Below are 18679 nucleotides of genomic sequence, written 5' to 3'. Positions count from 1 at the left end.
CTAGTAATTATATAGTGTTTTTCTCCCAGAAGGATACAAAAAAACGCTTCAGTGCTTACACTCAGAGTTAACCAAATGAGCAGCTGATAAACAGTAGTTATTACTACCCAAATAAATGATAGACAATAAATTGACCTCAAAGGCCAAAGGGCTGTATTAACCCTTCCCGGGAAATGAATCTATGACCCTTGGATCTAGAACAAGCGTTTGTAGTCAGGACATTCACCAACTGAGCTACATCACCGGACTAAAAGTAGGGCAGAAAAAAAAAACAAAAAAAAAACTCTAAACCTCCAGAAATAGTGGAGATAATACAAATCAAACAAATTACTATCCTAACAATGGAGAGATAATATATTTGAAACCATAATAGATATAGTTAACATAATTAAATGAATTCATCAAAAGTAAATAAACAGAGTTAAATACTTGAGAATCTGAAACTGCTTATACTAACTGTTCAACAAAGGCTGAGAGAACAGTAATGACAGCCACAGATAAAGCTGAGCTAAAAATATAAACAGTATGTGAATATGCTCTACTAAAGTTATATTCAAATTCTAAAGAATCCTGAAAACAAGTACCAATTTCCATAGAAATAGTAGTACAGTCCCAAGAGGGAATCAGAATAACCATTCTCTAGAATGTAATACAGATAATATATTGAATAGAAAAAAACCTCAAAAGCAAAAATGTTAAAATCCAAATTTGAAAAGGATTATTAACATAGTTAATAGGAGGACTAGACTCCTAAAAGCTATAAATAGAAACATTTCCTTAACAAACAAAAAAAAATTTCAAATGAAAAATAAGGAGAATTTTAACAAACTGTCTAATACAGGATCCTTTGAGCCAAAGAAACCTTCATCAGTAGAATAAACTTAAATATGCGGTCGGTCAGAACAAAATTAAATAAATCTTTACAATTTTGAAAAGACCTGGTAAGTTTTTATTTAAAGGCATAATAGCAGTCATAAACTTTTAGGATATAAGCAACAACATGTGATGTTTGCAGATGAAATCAAGTACATGAACTGAATATGTAAAAAAAGAGTAAATGTTAATATACATGTAGAAACATTGCTAGCATAAAACATGATAAATAAATGCTACATAATTGAGCTGAAGAAATAACAACTTAAAAAATAAAAGAACACACTTAGCTTTGTAGAATTGCATTTCAGGCCATCATAGTTTCTACAGTAAGATCAGAGTCAGGATCAGAATGAGACATCTCGCAAAATGTAACAGAAAAAGAATAACATTAGGCAAAATATTCAATTTCCACAATTTAACAGTTTCAGTAGAGAAAAACAAAAAGCAGGCATAATAGCTTTCAAAGTTCATGAAAACAGAGAGCAATAGAGGGAGAGGGGTAAAATAACTAAAATTTGGAACCAAGAATGACGCATCATGCAAAAAGTAAAAAAAATTTGGTGCAAAACTAACACCAGGAAACGACAACTCGCGTCATTACAAACGCGATTTCGTGCCAAAACAACTAGCGTCAAAGACGCAGGAAATTAAGAAATTTGCGCCATCAAAGGCGCAACTTTGCGGCAAAAAATGTTTGTGCCAAGAATCACGTAATAAAAACCAGCATTTTGTGCCCTTGCAAGCCTAAATTTGCCCGCGAAAAAAATGAAAGTCAAATTACAAAAAGACTGAACCCCAGGTAAGAAAAAAGTTTAAATAAACTTCCCAAACAGGATTCCTATACTGAAACCGTTTAGACTGCAAAGGGAAATACACATAGACCTGACTCATGGCAAATATAAGTAAAATACATATATTTAAAACTTTATATTAATACATAAAGAGCCAAACCATAGCTGAGAGTATCTTAAATAAAGATATATACTTACCAAAAGACACCCATCCACAGATAGCCAAATCCGTATTGAAATCTATCAGCAGAGGTAATGGTATATAAGAGTATATCGTCGATCTGAAAAGGGAGGTAGGAGATGAATCCCTACGACCGATATCAGAGAACCCTTGAAAAGATTTCCTGTGAGGGAAACCATAAAATCAATAGACTATACTCTCTTCACATCCCTCTGACAAACGCTGTACTCTGAGAGGAATTGGGCTTTAGAATTCTAAGAAGCGCTTATAGAAGAAATCATAAAAATCAAGCACAAACTTACTTCACAAGCTCTATAGGAGGCAAAGTTTGTAAAAACTGAGTTGTGGGAGGTGTATTTATAGGCATTTGAGGTTTGGGAAACTTTGCCCCCTCCTGGTAGGAATGTATATCCCATACATCACTAGCTCATGGACTCTTTTACATGAAAGAAAAAGGCACCCTTGCCTCCAGTGACCGTGGATATGATTGAGTCCAGGCCTGGACCAAAAATAATCTTCCCCTTAAATGGCAGGGAAAGAAGTCTAGATTTTGAAGTCATGTCCGCAGACCAAGACTTCAGCCAGAGTGCCCTACGTGCTAGTACTGAAAAACCTGACGCCTTGGCATTCAGGCGAATAATCTGCATATTTGCATCACAAATAAAATAGCCACTCTCAAGGCCTTAATTCTTTCCTGGATTGTGTCAAGGGGACCTTCCACCTCGATCAATTCAGATAAAGAGTCGTATGAATAGGTGGCGGCTCCAGCAACCGCCGCTAATGGTTGAAATAAATATCCTGTGTGCTGAAACATCTTTCTCAATAGAGTTTATAGCTTCTTATCCATGGGCTCTTTGAACGAGGAACTATCCTGAAGCAGGATAGTAGTGCGTTTAGCAAGCGTGGAGATAGCACCATCCACCTTAGGGACGGAACTAATTGTGAGTCCGGAACCGGGAATAATTTCTTAAAGGAAGAAGGGGAAAATGAGGAACCGAGTCTTTCCCATTCATTCTTAAAGGACCAGTCAACACAGTAGATTTGCATAATCAACAAATGCAAGATAACAAGACAATGCAATAGCACTTAGTCTGAACTTCAAATGAGTAGTAGATTTTTTTTTTTCTTCAATTTTAAAAGTTGTCTTTTTCCACTCCCCCTGTACCATGTGACAGCCATCAGCCAATCACAAATGCATACATGTACCATGTGACAGCCATCAGCCATTCACAAATGCATACACACTTATTCTTGCACATGCTCAGTAGGAACTGGTTACTCAAAGTTTAAATATAAAAATACTGTGCACATTTTGTTAATGGAAGTAAATTGGAAAGTTTAAAATGGCATGCTCTACCTGAATAATGAAAGTTTAATTTTGAGTGAGTATCCCTTTAATATTTGCCATCTTTACAGGAACTGGGAAAGTCTTTAGTACAACCCTGTCCTCGAAGACCTTATCTAGTTTAGGAATAAAAGGTTCCTCAGGTAATTTTGGTTCTGGAACCTCTAAAGTAGCCAAAACTTCCTTTAGCAAAAAGTGTAAGTGTTCAATCCTAATTCCTCCACAGCTGGAGGCCTAGAGTCAGCAGATTCCGACCCAGAAAGAGCATCCTCTGAAGTATCAGAGGCGTCATCATCAGATAGTCTGTTAGTAAGTTAGTAGATAACCCCTGGGAAGGATAGCAATATTTGACCTTTCGTTTGCCCTTAGCTGAGCGAGGTAAAGCACTGAAGACAGCAGACACTGCCCTTTGTAGCTGTTCAGTAAAGTCTGGCGGAAAGAGGGCCCCTCCAGAAGGAGGATTAGCAGTGCAATGGGAAGCTGCATGTGTAATAGGAGATTACATCAGGGAACACACCTCACAGGACAGAGACTCCTCAGAAGTGGACGGCTCAGTGGTACTAAACATATTTGTTTTGTTAGATAAAATTACTTTACCAAGGCATGTGGAACAAAATTGAGCGGGCAGATATACTGTAGCCTCCTCACAATACAGACAGGTATTAGATTTAGGTAAAGAGGGAGTACCCTCCAACGTATCAGAGTCCTCCATAGCTTGCACTTGTAGAAAAAGATAAATGGCATCTTTACACCTCTAATGGCTGGGGCACTCACCACCTCCTATGACCCAGGCCCCACAGAGAAACCGCTTCGTCTCCGGTAAACCGCACGGTCAGGAAAAGAGGAAATCAGTGTGACCACACCCAGTCAAGTGGTGCGCCTTGCAGGACCGCCCCTGCTACAGGAAAAAGCGTGCCAAACTTAACACGCTGCGCAGCTAACCAAAAACTAAAGTAAAAACCTGTACGTTCCAACAGCTGCCTGAGCCTCATCTCACATGTCGCAGCATAAAACAAAGTAAATTATGCGATAAATCCCCCCCTGTTAAATAATCCCCTTCCTGAGATATTAACCCTTGATTACATACAGATAAAAAGGAGTCACACTGTATAAAAAATTAAACGATCTTACCAGAATCTCTGCCATAGAACAGGCACACAGCCTCTCAAGTTTGACAGTTTTGTAGCATTGCTCCTGACATGGACTTGAGTGAAAGAAGTGAAACTCGTCAACACCGATTGCTTAGGAGCTGTTAATATGAGTCTGGATGGGTTCGCAGAAAGACTCTCCCTGCATCTCCAGACCCGAACATTCGTCAATGCTCTCACTAATAGGCTGACAAGACTATTTAAAAACTACAGTCCCATTCCAAAGGGTACTACCCTCCATAAGGAACTACGCCGTATCTTCTGACACTTCTCTGCCAACCTCCTGTGACGAAAGGCAAAGCATGACTAAGGGGTGAGGGAAGTGGGGGAGGTATTTAAGCCTTTAGCTGGGGTGTCTTTGCCTCCTCCTGGTGGCCAGGTTTTGTATTCCCACAAATAATGAATGAAGCCGTGGACTCTCCTCATATTAAGAAGTATATTATTATAACTGTTGGTTATGCAAAACTGGGAAATGGGTAATAAAGGGATTATCTCTCTTTTAAAAACAACAACAATTCTGGTGTTGACAGTCCCTTAAGGATTTTGCATTTTAAGGATTTTATAATTCAGGGATTTTGTTCTTTCTGCATTTTGATTTTGTGGATTTTAGACATTAGGGATTATGATCTAGCTGGATTTCAAGATTCTGTTTTATGGTATTAGGGATTTTGACAGTTTAGGGATTTTGATATAGACCCGAAAATAACAAAGGCCTGTGTCATCCTGCAACCAAGTCTCCCATTTTTGCTTTTAAATATTACTGTGTGCTTGCCAGAAAATACCAGGTTTTCTGTGAATATATATATATATATAAAATTGTATTATCAGTTGTTTTTAGAGCCCCAAAAGATTCTGCAGATCTATAAACATATGTATGATATGCAAGGTAGCATTTATAGGGAACAAATAGGTAGAGGGCCCTGCCAAGAGTTGCACTGTTGTAAATCAGCTCTCATGAAGCTGGGCTTGTGGGCTTACAAGCTAAGGGGGAGTAAGGAGAAGGAGAGGAAATAGGATTAGAATAGGGTTAGCATATATTGTATGTAACCCTAAACAGTAGAGAATCTTTAAAGAGCGCTTGAAACTTTCAAAAACTAAGGGAGAGCCTTATGGAGCAAAGTAGAGTTCCACAAAATAGGGGCCAGTGTGGAGAAGTCCTGTAGACGTGAATGTGAGGATGTAACAAGAGAGGAGGAGGTCATGAGTAGAGAGAATGGGATGGGTGGGAGGGAGATTATCTGGAGACAAGGTCTGAGATATAGGGGGGGGGGGAGCAGTGTCATTGAAGGCCTTGAATGTCAGAGTCAGAATTTTGTGTTTAATTCTAGAGGATAGAATAAGCCAGAGAAGGGTTTGGCAGAGAAGTGCAGCAGATGAAGAGTGATGTGTAAGGAAGATCAGCCTGGCAGAGGCATACATTATGGATTGTAAAGGAGATAGACGGCAACTAGGGAGGCCATAGAGGATGGGGTTGCAAAAGTCAAGGCAAGAAATGATGAGAGAGTGGATTAATATCTTAGCTGTGCCTTGTGTAAGGAAGTGTTGAATTTTGGAGATATTTTTAAGAAACGGCAGGAGTTGGCCAAAGACTGGATGTGAAGAGTAAAAGAAAGATCTGAGTCATGTGACCCGAAGACCACCAAGGATACCAAGAGAACAATGAATTTGATAATATAAGTAAATTTGAAAGTTGTTTATAATTTTTTAAAATTGAAAAATGTGTTTTATGAGCTTTTAACTTTAGGATGATGTAGCAAGCATTTATACAGTATAAAAATGTATTGCATTACCTCTGCCCACTTCCCATCTCCTACGCTTTGGAAAACCACACACAGAGGATCAGACTTTGATCCAACATCCTTGTCCAGTAAATCTGTACAGGATATGGACAGCTGGACTTTCGTTACACAAAGAGCCATCTGCAAAAAAAAAAAAAAAAAAAAAAAGGAGGAATTACATTTTAATCACTGTGCAAACAAGATTTAAATAAAAACACAACTGTTTTGATATATGAAGTGTGAATTACACTAGTTATCAATAGACAAGCAATCAAAAACACCACAATATTAATATAAACCTATGATTAAATGCCTCCCTTAAAACAGAGAAGCGGAACTGCTGCAAAACAATTAGCCATATAGTCTCATAGACGCATAATGCCAAAAATACAACTGTTTGTTACCAAGCCAGAGAGTGCCAGCCTTGGTTTTAAAACAGAACAGCAGCAAAAAGAAGAACAAACTATTTATGAAAATAAATTGAAGGGAAACAAAAACTTTAAATCCCCATACAAAAAATGTATTAAGGAAAATAAAACCGTAGTCTTATACATTTATCATTTATTTTACTTAGGCTGTAAAAAAAATTAATCTAAAAATTGTGTTTCTTCCACTTCCTAATTATTGCCCCATAATAATTAAATGAGGAAACGATTGACCCACAATGAAGAGCTTTTATAGGATATACAGGCCCCCAAATATCAAGCTCTGGGTTGATAAGGTTTTCCGCGAGTGAACAAGCCTGCACAGGTTTGGAGTGAGCTAGCAGCATCCACTACCTCTATTTACGATTACGCAAACAAATGCTTGTAAAGCCCAGTCTGCTTCTCTCATGCACAGTCGCAATTAAGCATAGCGGATTTGTCCAGAATGATATCTCTCTGAGTTGGCAGAGAGGTTAGGAAGCAAACTACTATAGCATTCGACAACTCAAGATGTTGGTATATTAAACTAGAGTCTATGGGATGAGGCTATAGCAGACAGAGATGTGTCTGTAAAGTACAAGAAAAAGGTTAGACAGTCCGAGAAAAAAAAAAAAAAAAAAAAAAAAAAAAACATGGCTGCCCAGAATAGTTATCACTGTTTTAAGCTGCCTGTTAGTGGACAAGACAATAAGAAAACTATATATTAAAACCACCGACTATAAAAACAAAATCTCCAGCCAGTTTCCTTATTTTCAAATGTTACAAAAGATTTTTTTCCTGAACCTTAAAAAAACAAAACAAACAAAACATTTAAAACATGCCACACTGGTTTAAATTTAAACATCTCAGAAGAGCAGGCTACTACATTTTTACTCTGTGCTGTCCTCACTCATATTCATCATACACATGGAGGTCTATAAATATAGAGTATAATACTGAGCATAACAAATGGATAGCCCACAAAGCAGGGGATAAAGTGGTGTGGCAGGTTATGCAGTTCATAGAGCATATTGCCAAACTCCCCTTCCCCCAGGTTCATTCCAGCCGAATGAATCATACAAAGCTTTTGATTGATATGAACTGAAATGTTTTCTTTTTGAAATCCGGATTGGAAAGAACTGTCCACATACCACACCTTGCACTGATAAACAGAGACTTTCAAAAGTTTTATTTTAATTGTTATAGTCTGGGGAAACTATACAAGTGTTTAGCTGACCTGGCAATTAGTAAGCCTGGTATTACCGAAACAAACTGTAGTCACAATTTTTACATGAATGTAATAGTTGGTAAATCTAAGATTTTCTTTTTCTAAATAAACACAGCTTATCACAGCACATCAATCATATAATATGTTAAAGGGACATGAAAACTCAAATTCTTTTTTCATGACGCAGTAAGGGCATTTCCTTGAAAGAACAAATGTAAAACTTTCCTCACACCCCACTGGGTTTTAACCTATCATGTATGTCCACACACACATTTGGAATCGATTACACAGTAACAGGGCATTTTTTTTTTTTGGTATTATGTACATTGACCTAAACCTTAAAAGGAATAAATAGTCTAGTCAAAATTAAACTTTCATGATTCAGAGAATTCAATGTTAAGCAACTTTATAATTTTCTCCTATTATCAATTTTTCTTCGTTCTCTTGCCATCTTTATTTGAATGTAAACTTAGGAGACAGCCCATTTTTGGTTCAGAACCTGGGTAGCGCTTGCTGATTGGTGGCTACATTTATACACAATTTAAAAAGTGCAACCCAGGTTCTGAACCAAAAATAGGCCAGCTTCTATACTTACATTCTTGCTTTTTCAACTAAAGATAGCAAGAGAACGAAGAAAGTGATAATAGGAGTAAATTAGAAAGTTGCATACAATTGCATGCTCTTCTATCTGAATCATGAAAGTTTAATTTTGACTATACTATTCCTTTAAAGGAACATAATACTCATATGCTAACACTTGAAAGTGATGCAGCACAGCTATAAAAAGCTGACAATAAAATGTCAACTGAACATCTCCAAAAAGCCAATCAGCATTAGCAGTGCTGAGGTCATGCATTGCTTTACTGTGATCTCATGAGATGTCACTGAAATCTTGCGAGATTTCATAGTAAACTTCCTTAAACTAAGAAGGGAATTAACATGGCTGTGCCTGCACATGCCAGATGCATGCTCCTTGCAAGTCCTAAGACAAGCTTTCTACAGCTATTTTGCATCACATTCAAGTGCTTCAACATTTGGGCATCATTAAATGGGACAGTAAAGTTGTGTATTGATCAATATACGACCGAATTGCTTTAATTTGTAAATATTGCTACTCTCTAGTGCTCCAAAATGTATAACATTGTTAAACTCAAATTTTGCAAACAATACTAGAATATAGTGCTATTAAAGAAGAGGTTGTGAGTAAAGGCTCTGGTCGACCCAGACGGCTCTGAACACAAAGACGTTTACCAAAGCCACATGGCGCTGCCGCAATCAGGAGACAAACATCAAGGCCGAACCTTTCACAGACATATAGTGAGTAAGGATTTTCCTACTCAACAACATTACTGACTTTGCTTACTAAAGACTCCCACGGATACAAGCTATCACAGATCCGCTATATTAATAAAGGGCTACCGGCTATAACCACTGATAGGCCTCATTGCGCAGTAACTATATCATTGTTGAATCCTATCTCAGCCAGAAGAGTAAGCTGGTTAGTTCCTATATACCTATCTTTAAAAACGCTCTAGGCCCATATATTACTAGCAGGAGGGTCTGCCTAAGGGTGCACACAAAGATTGTATCCCATGACTGTTTGTGGTTTTAAAAAAAAAAAAAAAAAAAAAAAAAATTATGGTGGAAGATTAAGATTATTTTATAAGATGGCTTATTGTCAAGCACCACATGTTAACTGGAAAATGTAAATCTAGTCTTGGACCTGGGTGGCCAGAATACTACAGATAGGCCTATTTTCAAGTTGCTATATTATTGAGAATAGATACTAAAGCACTCTGCTTCTAAATTTTTACTGTACATCTGCTTGGATATACTACATGGGTTGGTGAGAGATAGTTGCAGGAGCTCTATATCATGCCACAAGGGTCTAAAAAGAAGGCCAACTCCAATGACATTAAAAAAATCTGTAGCTGATCACTTTAAAAGTAAAAGCACCGCTTGAAAAGCTACTTGTATATAGAGACCCTGAACCAAATCCTCCAGAAGGGGAAACGTCAGAAAAGTGTTCTCAAACTTCTTTTGACCTAGAAAGTTCAATGGCCTCAGATATAGTTACCAACCTAACACAGAAGCTCAACAACCTCCAAGACTCACTTACAAAGGCAATCAAGGGTTCGGTAGCTGAACTGCGTAAAGATATTGGAGTGATTAGTAAGATAATTGAAACCCTGGAAAGAAACGAGTCAAGTCCCTTATCTGGAGCCAAGAAAGGAGGTTCTTGTCGAGCAGATCGGCATTAAAAACAATGTTTAAAAGTGTGTTTTATATAATCATATGTTCTATAAAGTCTTAGCCAAATATGTGACATGTAGGCTCAGTGAGAGATGAATATTTAACACCATCTATGTAGCATTAACTCATTGCAGATTCACTATGACACATAGGGGCATATTTATCAAGCTCCGTATGGAGCTTGAAGCCCAGACATCGCCTGAAATCAATCCAATCGGGTTGATTGACATCGATTGGCCGCAAATCTGCAGGGGGCAGCATTGCACCAGCAGTTCACAAGAACTGCTGGTGCAATGATAAATGCTGACTGCGTATGCGGTCAGCATTTATTGATGTGTAGTGGACATGATCGGCAATATCGGATCATGTCTGCTCGCACCTTATTAAATAGGCCCCATAGGATTCATTCAGTTGTAATGAGTGCTAAACATTTTATATGTTAGGTTGCCCTAGGCAAGGTTATTTAATTTAAATTATCTAAATCTTTGCTTATTCTGATTGGGATCATGCTACTCTGAATTGGCAAAGAAAACACGCCCTAGGGGACAACTTGCTGATCTCTTAGGCCTGGAGACTTACATGCACAATCAGCAGAGCAGACTGGCATTCCTATGATAGTGCTACGAATTTTTGTCTTCTACTGTACTAATACATATAGACATACTATGAAGTGTGCTCACTATGAGATCAATGTTAGTCTGTGCTACTACAGAATAAACACGGGTAGAGTATTTAGTTAAATTCTATAATTCGAATATATTGTATTTTGTGATTGGATAAATGTTTAATGTATGTACTGCAATGTTGTTATTATATATTTATTGTAGGTAATCCTAAGTATTTATCAACATTCAGTTAATAAAAAGATATAAACAGGTATATACAACTGATATATATAAACTTGTTGTCTAATGTGAACTTCTTATCTATATATATATATATATATATATATATATATATATATATAAAAACACTAATAAAACATTTGTATAATTAGACAGAAATTTAATAACTTGTTAAAAGCATACATAAAATAAAAAGGGACGTCTCCCTTATAACATCGATTTCATCAGAGAAAACAATTGAATAACTGTAGTATATATTTCAGCTATTTGATAATCAGGTACCTGTTATATAGTGTAACAAATGATAATGTCCAGAAATTGGATTAAAAAAACTTAAAGATCCAAACGAGATGACCTCCCCGCTATTGTGGCGGGTGTGTGTTACCGGTCCGTTAGTGAGAGACTGGTATTTAAAAATATGTCATGTGACTTTTCCTACGTCACGTCACACTTGTGATCGTAGCTGTTTCAATATAGTTGTAATGTGACCAGTGATCCTTGATATTCTGTCAAGTGCTTATTATGTTGCAATTTTTTTAAACTTTAATCTGTATGTGTATCAGAAGGTGTATTCCCCTATTCCGTGTGTAATTAGGGAGTCTTGGGGGAGATTGCAACTTACGCTGGTCTCTTGGCACACCTGATTTCTCTTTTAGTGTGGTCTTTGCGGTCACATTCAGTGACTTGGATGTTAAACTTTGCGGTCACGTGCAGTGACTATAATGCAATCCTCGCAGTGTGGACTTGGCGGTCACTTGTAGTGGTGGGAATTGAACTTGTGACCTTTAGGGTAAGAGATGGAGATCTTAACCATTAGGCTATGTGTATCTCACTTTCTGTGTTAGCTTAGTGGACTTGGCGGTCACTTGTAGTGACTGTAATGAGGTCTTTGCGGTCACGGAGGTGACTAGTGGTGGGGTCTTTGCGGTCACAAGTGGTGACTAGGAGTAGAATCTTTAGCGGACATCAGTGATGTTATACAGCAAGGTCTTTGCAGTCACAGATTGTGACTTGCATGTATTAACTTGCGGTTGTATCTTTGCGGTCACAGATTGTGACTTAAAAGTGGTCTTTGCGGTCACTAACAGTGGTGACTTAGAGGAAATCTTTGCGGTCACTAGTAGTGACTAACAGAATGATCTGTATCGTTGGAGATCAAAGTAAAACTTGGCAATCTCTCTGTGCAACTTAGTAGAGCTGATTAGAAACAAATGCAGGTTGTAACAACGTCCAGCTGCAATGTTGCAGGAGGTAATCAGCAAAGGAAGTCTTGTAGTAGTTTTCTTTCCTTTCTTGGCAATTATAACAGCAATCAAAATAAAAACATAAAGTGCAGAGTGACAACAGTGTCAAGGTCAACGCGTTTCGCCCTTAGGCTTTATCAATGTCTTGATAAAGCCAAAGGGCGAAACGCGTTGACCTTGACACTGTTGTCACTCTGCACTTTATGTTTTTATTTTGATTGCTGTTATAATTGCCAAGAAAGGAAAGAAAACTACTACAAGACTTCCTTTGCTGATTACCTCCTGCAACATTGCAGCTGGACGTTGTTACAACCTGCATTTGTTTCTAATCAGCTCTACTAAGTTGCACAGAGAGATTGCCAAGTTTTACTTTGATCTCCAACGATACAGATCATTCTGTTAGTCACTACTAGTGACCGCAAAGATTTCCTCTAAGTCACCACTGTTAGTGACCGCAAAGACCACTTTTAAGTCACAATCTGTGACCGCAAAGATACAACCGCAAGTTAATACATGCAAGTCACAATCTGTGACTGCAAAGACCTTGCTGTATAACATCACTGATGTCCGCTAAAGATTCTACTCCTAGTCACCACTTGTGACCGCAAAGACCCCACCACTAGTCACCTCCGTGACCGCAAAGACCTCATTACAGTCACTACAAGTGACCGCCAAGTCCACTAAGCTAACACAGAAAGTGAGATACACATAGCCTAATGGTTAAGATCTCCATCTCTTACCCTAAAGGTCACAAGTTCAATTCCCACCACTACAAGTGACCGCCAAGTCCACACTGCGAGGATTGCATTATAGTCACTGCACGTGACCGCAAAGTTTAACATCCAAGTCACTGAATGTGACCGCAAAGACCACACTAAAAGAGAAATCAGGTGTGCCAAGAGACCAGCGTAAGTTGCAATCTCCCCCAAGACTCCCTAATTACACACGGAATAGGGGAATACACCTTCTGATACACATACAGATTAAAGTTTAAAAAAATTGCAACATAATAAGCACTTGACAGAATATCAAGGATCACTGGTCACATTACAACTATATTGAAACAGCTACGATCACAAGTGTGACGTGACGTAGGAAAAGTCACATGACATATTTTTAAATACCAGTCTCTCACTAACGGACCGGTAACACACACCCGCCACAATAGCGGGGAGGTCATCTCGTTTGGATCTTTAAGTTTTTTTAATCCAATTTCTGGACATTATCATTTGTTACACTATATAACAGGTACCTGATTATCAAATAGCTGAAATATATACTACAGTTATTCAATTGTTTTCTCTGATGAAATCGATGTTATAAGGGAGACGTCCCTTTTTATTTTATGTATGCTTTTAACAAGTTATTAAATTTCTGTCTAATTATACAAATGTTTTATTAGTGTTTTTATATATATATATATATATATATATATATATATATATATATATATATATATATATATATATATATATATATATATATAGATAAGAAGTTCACATTAGACAACAAGTTTATATATATCAGTTGTATATACCTGTTTATATCTTTTTATTAACTGAATGTTGATAAATACTTAGGATTACCTACAATAAATATATAACAACAACATTGCAGTACATACATTAAACATTTATCCAATCACAAAATACAATATATTCGAATTATAGAATTTAACTAAATACTCTACCCGTGCTAATCTAGCGCTGGACTACATTCACTACATATCAACCACTGTTTTCTTAGAGGGGAATACATTAGTCTAGCAGGGTCAATTCTCCAGCGCCTCATCTTTCTCACTACCAGTTTAAACTACTACAGAATAAAAACTGGTAATGTTTGGTGAGGATACATTTGTTTTGTTGTAAGTGGTTTCAAACCCAAGAACAAGCTACTATGCAAAAACTGGAAGACCATGATAGACCTGACGTGTGGGTGTTAATTCAGATCATAATATAAAGGATCAGAGTGCGTCATGAATTTGGCAGACCGACATTCCAACGCAGGAGCTTTTATGGTCTCGGCAGTTATTTAATTACCTAGAGAAATGTGTTTTACATGCGAAGTATGTTTAATCTGTGAAGACTGTTAATTGTTACTTTGATAAGGTTGAAATGTTAGAATTCTTCAAAGTTGAATTGGTTTAGTTACATATAGACTCCACATTGAGTCCATGCTACTCTGTTTTGAGCGGGGGACCATACTCAGCCTTTTGTGCAGCTGACACCCCAGTTCTGTCTAGTTTGGGGGCCTGCGGGCAGGCCATGATTCCCAGTAGGACAAACTAGCATCACCACCAGAGCTGAAAAGTTTTTCTTACGGTCAAGTCCTAGGTCAGTTGAGTGGTAGACCCATATAGACACACATTAGCCCTGATCTAAGAGGCCTCAGACTTAGACCATATTAATTGGAGTAATTACATAGTCCCTTGCTATTATCTGTGGATTCTAAAAAATAGATTGTTGCATCTGTGGTTCTATATGTTAATGCTTTATATTAGTTTTACTCATAATCTCATCTTAGCATACACCCATCCTTCCTTAAACACACAACCCTTATCCAGGCCTCCTAACACTTACATTGAAGACCATAGACTAGCTTACATGTATTTCACTGTGCAAAATATTTTGACTTTAACGGGACACTAAACCCAATTTTTTTCCTTTCACGATTCAGATAGAGCATTCAATTTTAAGCAACTTTATAACTTACTCCTAGTATCAATTTATCTTTGTTCTCTTGATTTGAAAAAGACGACATCTAAGCTAAGGAGCCAGACAAATTCTGATTCAGACCTTGGACAGTATGGGCCTGCGATATAGATATAGATGATTAAATTTTGATAATAGGAGTAAATTAGAAAGTTGCTTAAAATTGCACGCTCTATCTGAAGCATGAAAGATAAAATGTGGGTTTAGTTTCCCTTTAATCATCCAAACAATTTCATACACACACTATAGAATGTGGGTACCAGACATGGCAGATCCCTCTTTGACTCCCCCGAAGTGAAGCCGGTAGACCTTTTAATGTCTGAGACTTTCCCCCCCGATTCATAAGTAGCTCATGATATTCAAGTCCCACCAGATTTCCTATAAACTAAGGTTCGAGGAGAGACCTGCAGCTTTATTATCGTATATCTGGTCACCAGGGTGTCAGTCCGTTTCTTTGGCAGATAACTATTAAGTTACTCTTCCCCCCCCCCACTAAACAAAGTCTACTTAGTAAAAGCTAGAACGCAGATTGATAATTCCAATCCCCTTTTCGAGTGTGTAATTGTACTTCTGGAAATTTAATATTGGATAGTAGTTCCTGAGAGGGACTCTATATAAGTGGCTATCAGTGCCTAACCTAAACTACTGGGCTTCCCTGGTTTCTTTGATAGATTAGCGCTCCAAGGCTTGATCTCTATTTTACTCCCTCCCTTTTCCCCCTCCTATCCTCTAGTTTTCCTCCTACTTCTCCCCCAACAATGACTCATACAACATTACTACACTTCACGACTCTAAATACTAAGGGACTAAATTCCCCTAGTAAGCATAGCTTGCTAAAAAAAAAAAAAAAAAAAAAAAAAAAACACCCTTCCTAAAAACTGAAGTAGACTTTTTACAGGAAACCCACTGGGCGACATCCCAAATTCCGACAATTTCCACAATTCCCAGTGGTCTACAATTCTACCTACCATGAAAAAGTAGAGGGGTCTCTATCTTGGTCAATAAAAACATATCCTTCCATCCAATACACGTGGAACAGGATGGGGAGCAACGTTTCCTCATCCTGATCTGTTAACGAAATAACCAAATTTTCACGTTGGTACACACACACACACACACATACACACTCCAAACCAGGGACAGATGACGTTCCTAAAAAAGATCCTTAACTTTGCAGACAGATAGAATAAATCAAGGAACTATTGTTCTGGGCGGGGACTTTAATCTTGTCTGGGACCCACGGCTTCCCTCTAATAAAAATTTAGACTCCTCTTAATTTTCGGCCCCTAAGTTTAGGCATATAATATTTCAATATTCGCTATAAGACGTTTGGCACTCCTATCACCCAGATTCTAGAGACTTCTCATACTTTTTGCCTCCTCACCGGTCTTACTCAAGACTAACTTTTTTTGTAGATTCCTGAACCTTAAATGTGATCCAGGAATCTAAGATACACAATTGCTCTTGGTCATACCACAATTCTGTCTCTTTCAAGATCAAGGGTACAGAACTCCCACCAGCAAAACCAGCCTGGAAACTGCCAAAATTTCTCTGAGACGATCCTACCTTTGCGCAAAATATAAGAAGAAATAGAAAAGTTTCTGCAGATTAATCTTGAGGGCCAGACATCACACCAAACAAGATGAGCTGCATTGAAGGCATACCTGAGAGGTATATGCATCTCTAAAGCTGCATCCCTTAGAAAGAACAAAAGTGCCCCCCTGGGCAAATTAATGTGTGAGCTTCGCTCTGTGGAACTCCAAAATAGAGAAGCTCCGACTCCGTTGGTAACTGAGGAGATCTCCCGCCTGAGAGGTTGCCTCAAGGAGCTTGAAACTCAAAGAATTCAAAACGCCTTTGCAAAATGTAAACAACTTATGTACTACAAAAGCAATAAAGCAGATTCAATGCTAGTGAATAAACTCAAGAGTCAAAGAGTGGCAGCCAGAATTCCCTATTTTGAACACAAAGGTCAGATAGCATATGCACCGGCTGAGATTGGGAAAGCCTTTGCGGACTTCTATGATAATCTCTACAATATAGCCAAATATGAGAGACCCGAAGAAGCCTCGGTGACGGAGATTTCTCTTTTTCTCTAAAAATTTAAAACTTGCCCACACTAACAGAGGAGGCCAAAACTACCCTATTAGAGAATATATATATATATATATATATATATATATATATATATATATATATATATATATATATATATATATATATATATATATATATATATATATATCTCGAGTGCACAATTATTAGGCAAGTTGTATTTTTGAGGATTAATTTTATTATTGAACAACAACCATGTTCTCAATGAACCCAAAAAACTCATTAATATCAAAGCTGAATAGTTTTGGAAGTAGTTTTTAGTTTGTTTTTAGTTATAGCTATTTTAGGGGGATATCTGTGTGTGCAGGTGACTATTAATGTGCATAATTATTAGGCAACTTAACAAAAAACAAATATATACCCATTTCAATTATTTATTTTTACCAGTGAAACCAATATAACATCTCAACATTCACAAATATACATTTCTGACATTCAAAAACAAAACAAAAACAAATCAGTGACCAATATAGCCACCTTTCTTTGCAAGGACACTCAAAAGCCTGCCATCCATGGATTCTGTCAGTGTTTTGATCTGTTCACCATCAACATTGCGTGCAGCAGCAACCACAGCCTCCCAGACACTGTTCAGAGAGGTGTACTGTTTTCCCTCCTTGTAAATCTCACATTTGATGATGGACCACAGGTTCTCAATGGGGTTCAGATCAGGTGAACAAGGAGGCCATGTCATTAGATTTTCTTCTTTTATACCCTTTCTTGCCAGCCACGCTGTGGAGTACTTGGACGCGTGTGATGGAGCATTGTCCTGCATGAAAATCATGTTTTTCTTGAAGGATGCAGATTTCTTCCTGTACCACTGCTTGTAGAAGAAACTGGCAGTAGGACTGGGAGTTGAGCTTGACTCCATCCTCAACCCAAAAAGGCCCCAGAAGCTCATCTTTGATGATACCAGCCCAAACCAGTACTCCACCTCCACCTTTAATTAATGAGCCGTCACAGTTTCCCACTCTGGTGCCAATGACGGCTCAGAACCGTCACTAGCACTCTCCCACCTTGAGAGAGATCTGGGGGCTCCCACCCACTCCTACCCCGGCAATCGTGCCTGTAGAGTGACAGGCATCGCCGGGGCTTTCCATTTTGCGTGGTGAGGTCAGGCGCAATAACGTGATGACGTCACCGCGCAACTTTATTTACTTAATGTTAAGTATAGGAGCAGGGCATCTAGGCAGCTACAGACCTCCGAGACCCACCATTGGAAAGGTAATCGCATAACCTTTCCAACAGTGTAAGTCTTGGGGGTCTGAAAAAATGAAAACAAAAAAGTTACTTTTTTTTTTTCAAAAAAAATAGAAAAATTAAAAAAAAAAAAAAACACACATTAAAAAAAGCTTAGCACCCAGGTGGGAAAGTGCTTGGCACTCAAAGGGTTAAATCAGAAGGCCAGATTTTAGAGAGTCTAAAGGCTTCTATTATAGCTATCCCGAAACCAGATAAAGATATATCCCAATGTAGTAGCTACAGACCTCTCTCTTTGATAAACACTAAAATTATACTCAAAATTACTAGCAGATAGACTGGTCAATCTATTGCCTTCCCTGATCCATGTAGATCAGGTTGGCTTTACAAAAGGACAGCAAGGTCCAGATAATAAGAGATTACTTCATGTGTTTACAGATGCTAACCTGAGGGAAACCCAACTAACGGCACTGTCCCTAGATGCGGAAAAGGCCTTTTCAACAGGGTCCGGTGGGAGAACCTATGGGAAGTATTAAATGTTTTTGGTTTTCCCCCCACCAGTA

The 18679-nt window shown here is 38.0% G+C and overlaps 1 protein-coding gene across 1 annotated transcript in view; it reads right to left on the bottom strand.

Moving 5' to 3' along the window:
* LOC128644684 (copine-1) overlaps positions 1-18679 on the bottom strand; it is a gene marked incomplete at its 3' end in the record, with an annotated part of 137667 nt that overhangs the window by 106289 nt on the left and 12699 nt on the right. The window contains exon 2 of the mRNA XM_053697195.1: positions 6069-6260. Within this exon, the coding sequence (XP_053553170.1) occupies positions 6069-6260 (192 nt within the window). The remainder of the gene's footprint in view (positions 1-6068; positions 6261-18679) is intronic.

The sequence above is a fragment of the Bombina bombina genome, unplaced genomic scaffold (assembly GCF_027579735.1).
Source record: "Bombina bombina isolate aBomBom1 unplaced genomic scaffold, aBomBom1.pri scaffold_871, whole genome shotgun sequence".
Taxonomy (NCBI): domain Eukaryota; kingdom Metazoa; phylum Chordata; class Amphibia; order Anura; family Bombinatoridae; genus Bombina; species Bombina bombina.
This window is presented reverse-complemented; position numbering and strand designations above follow the sequence as displayed.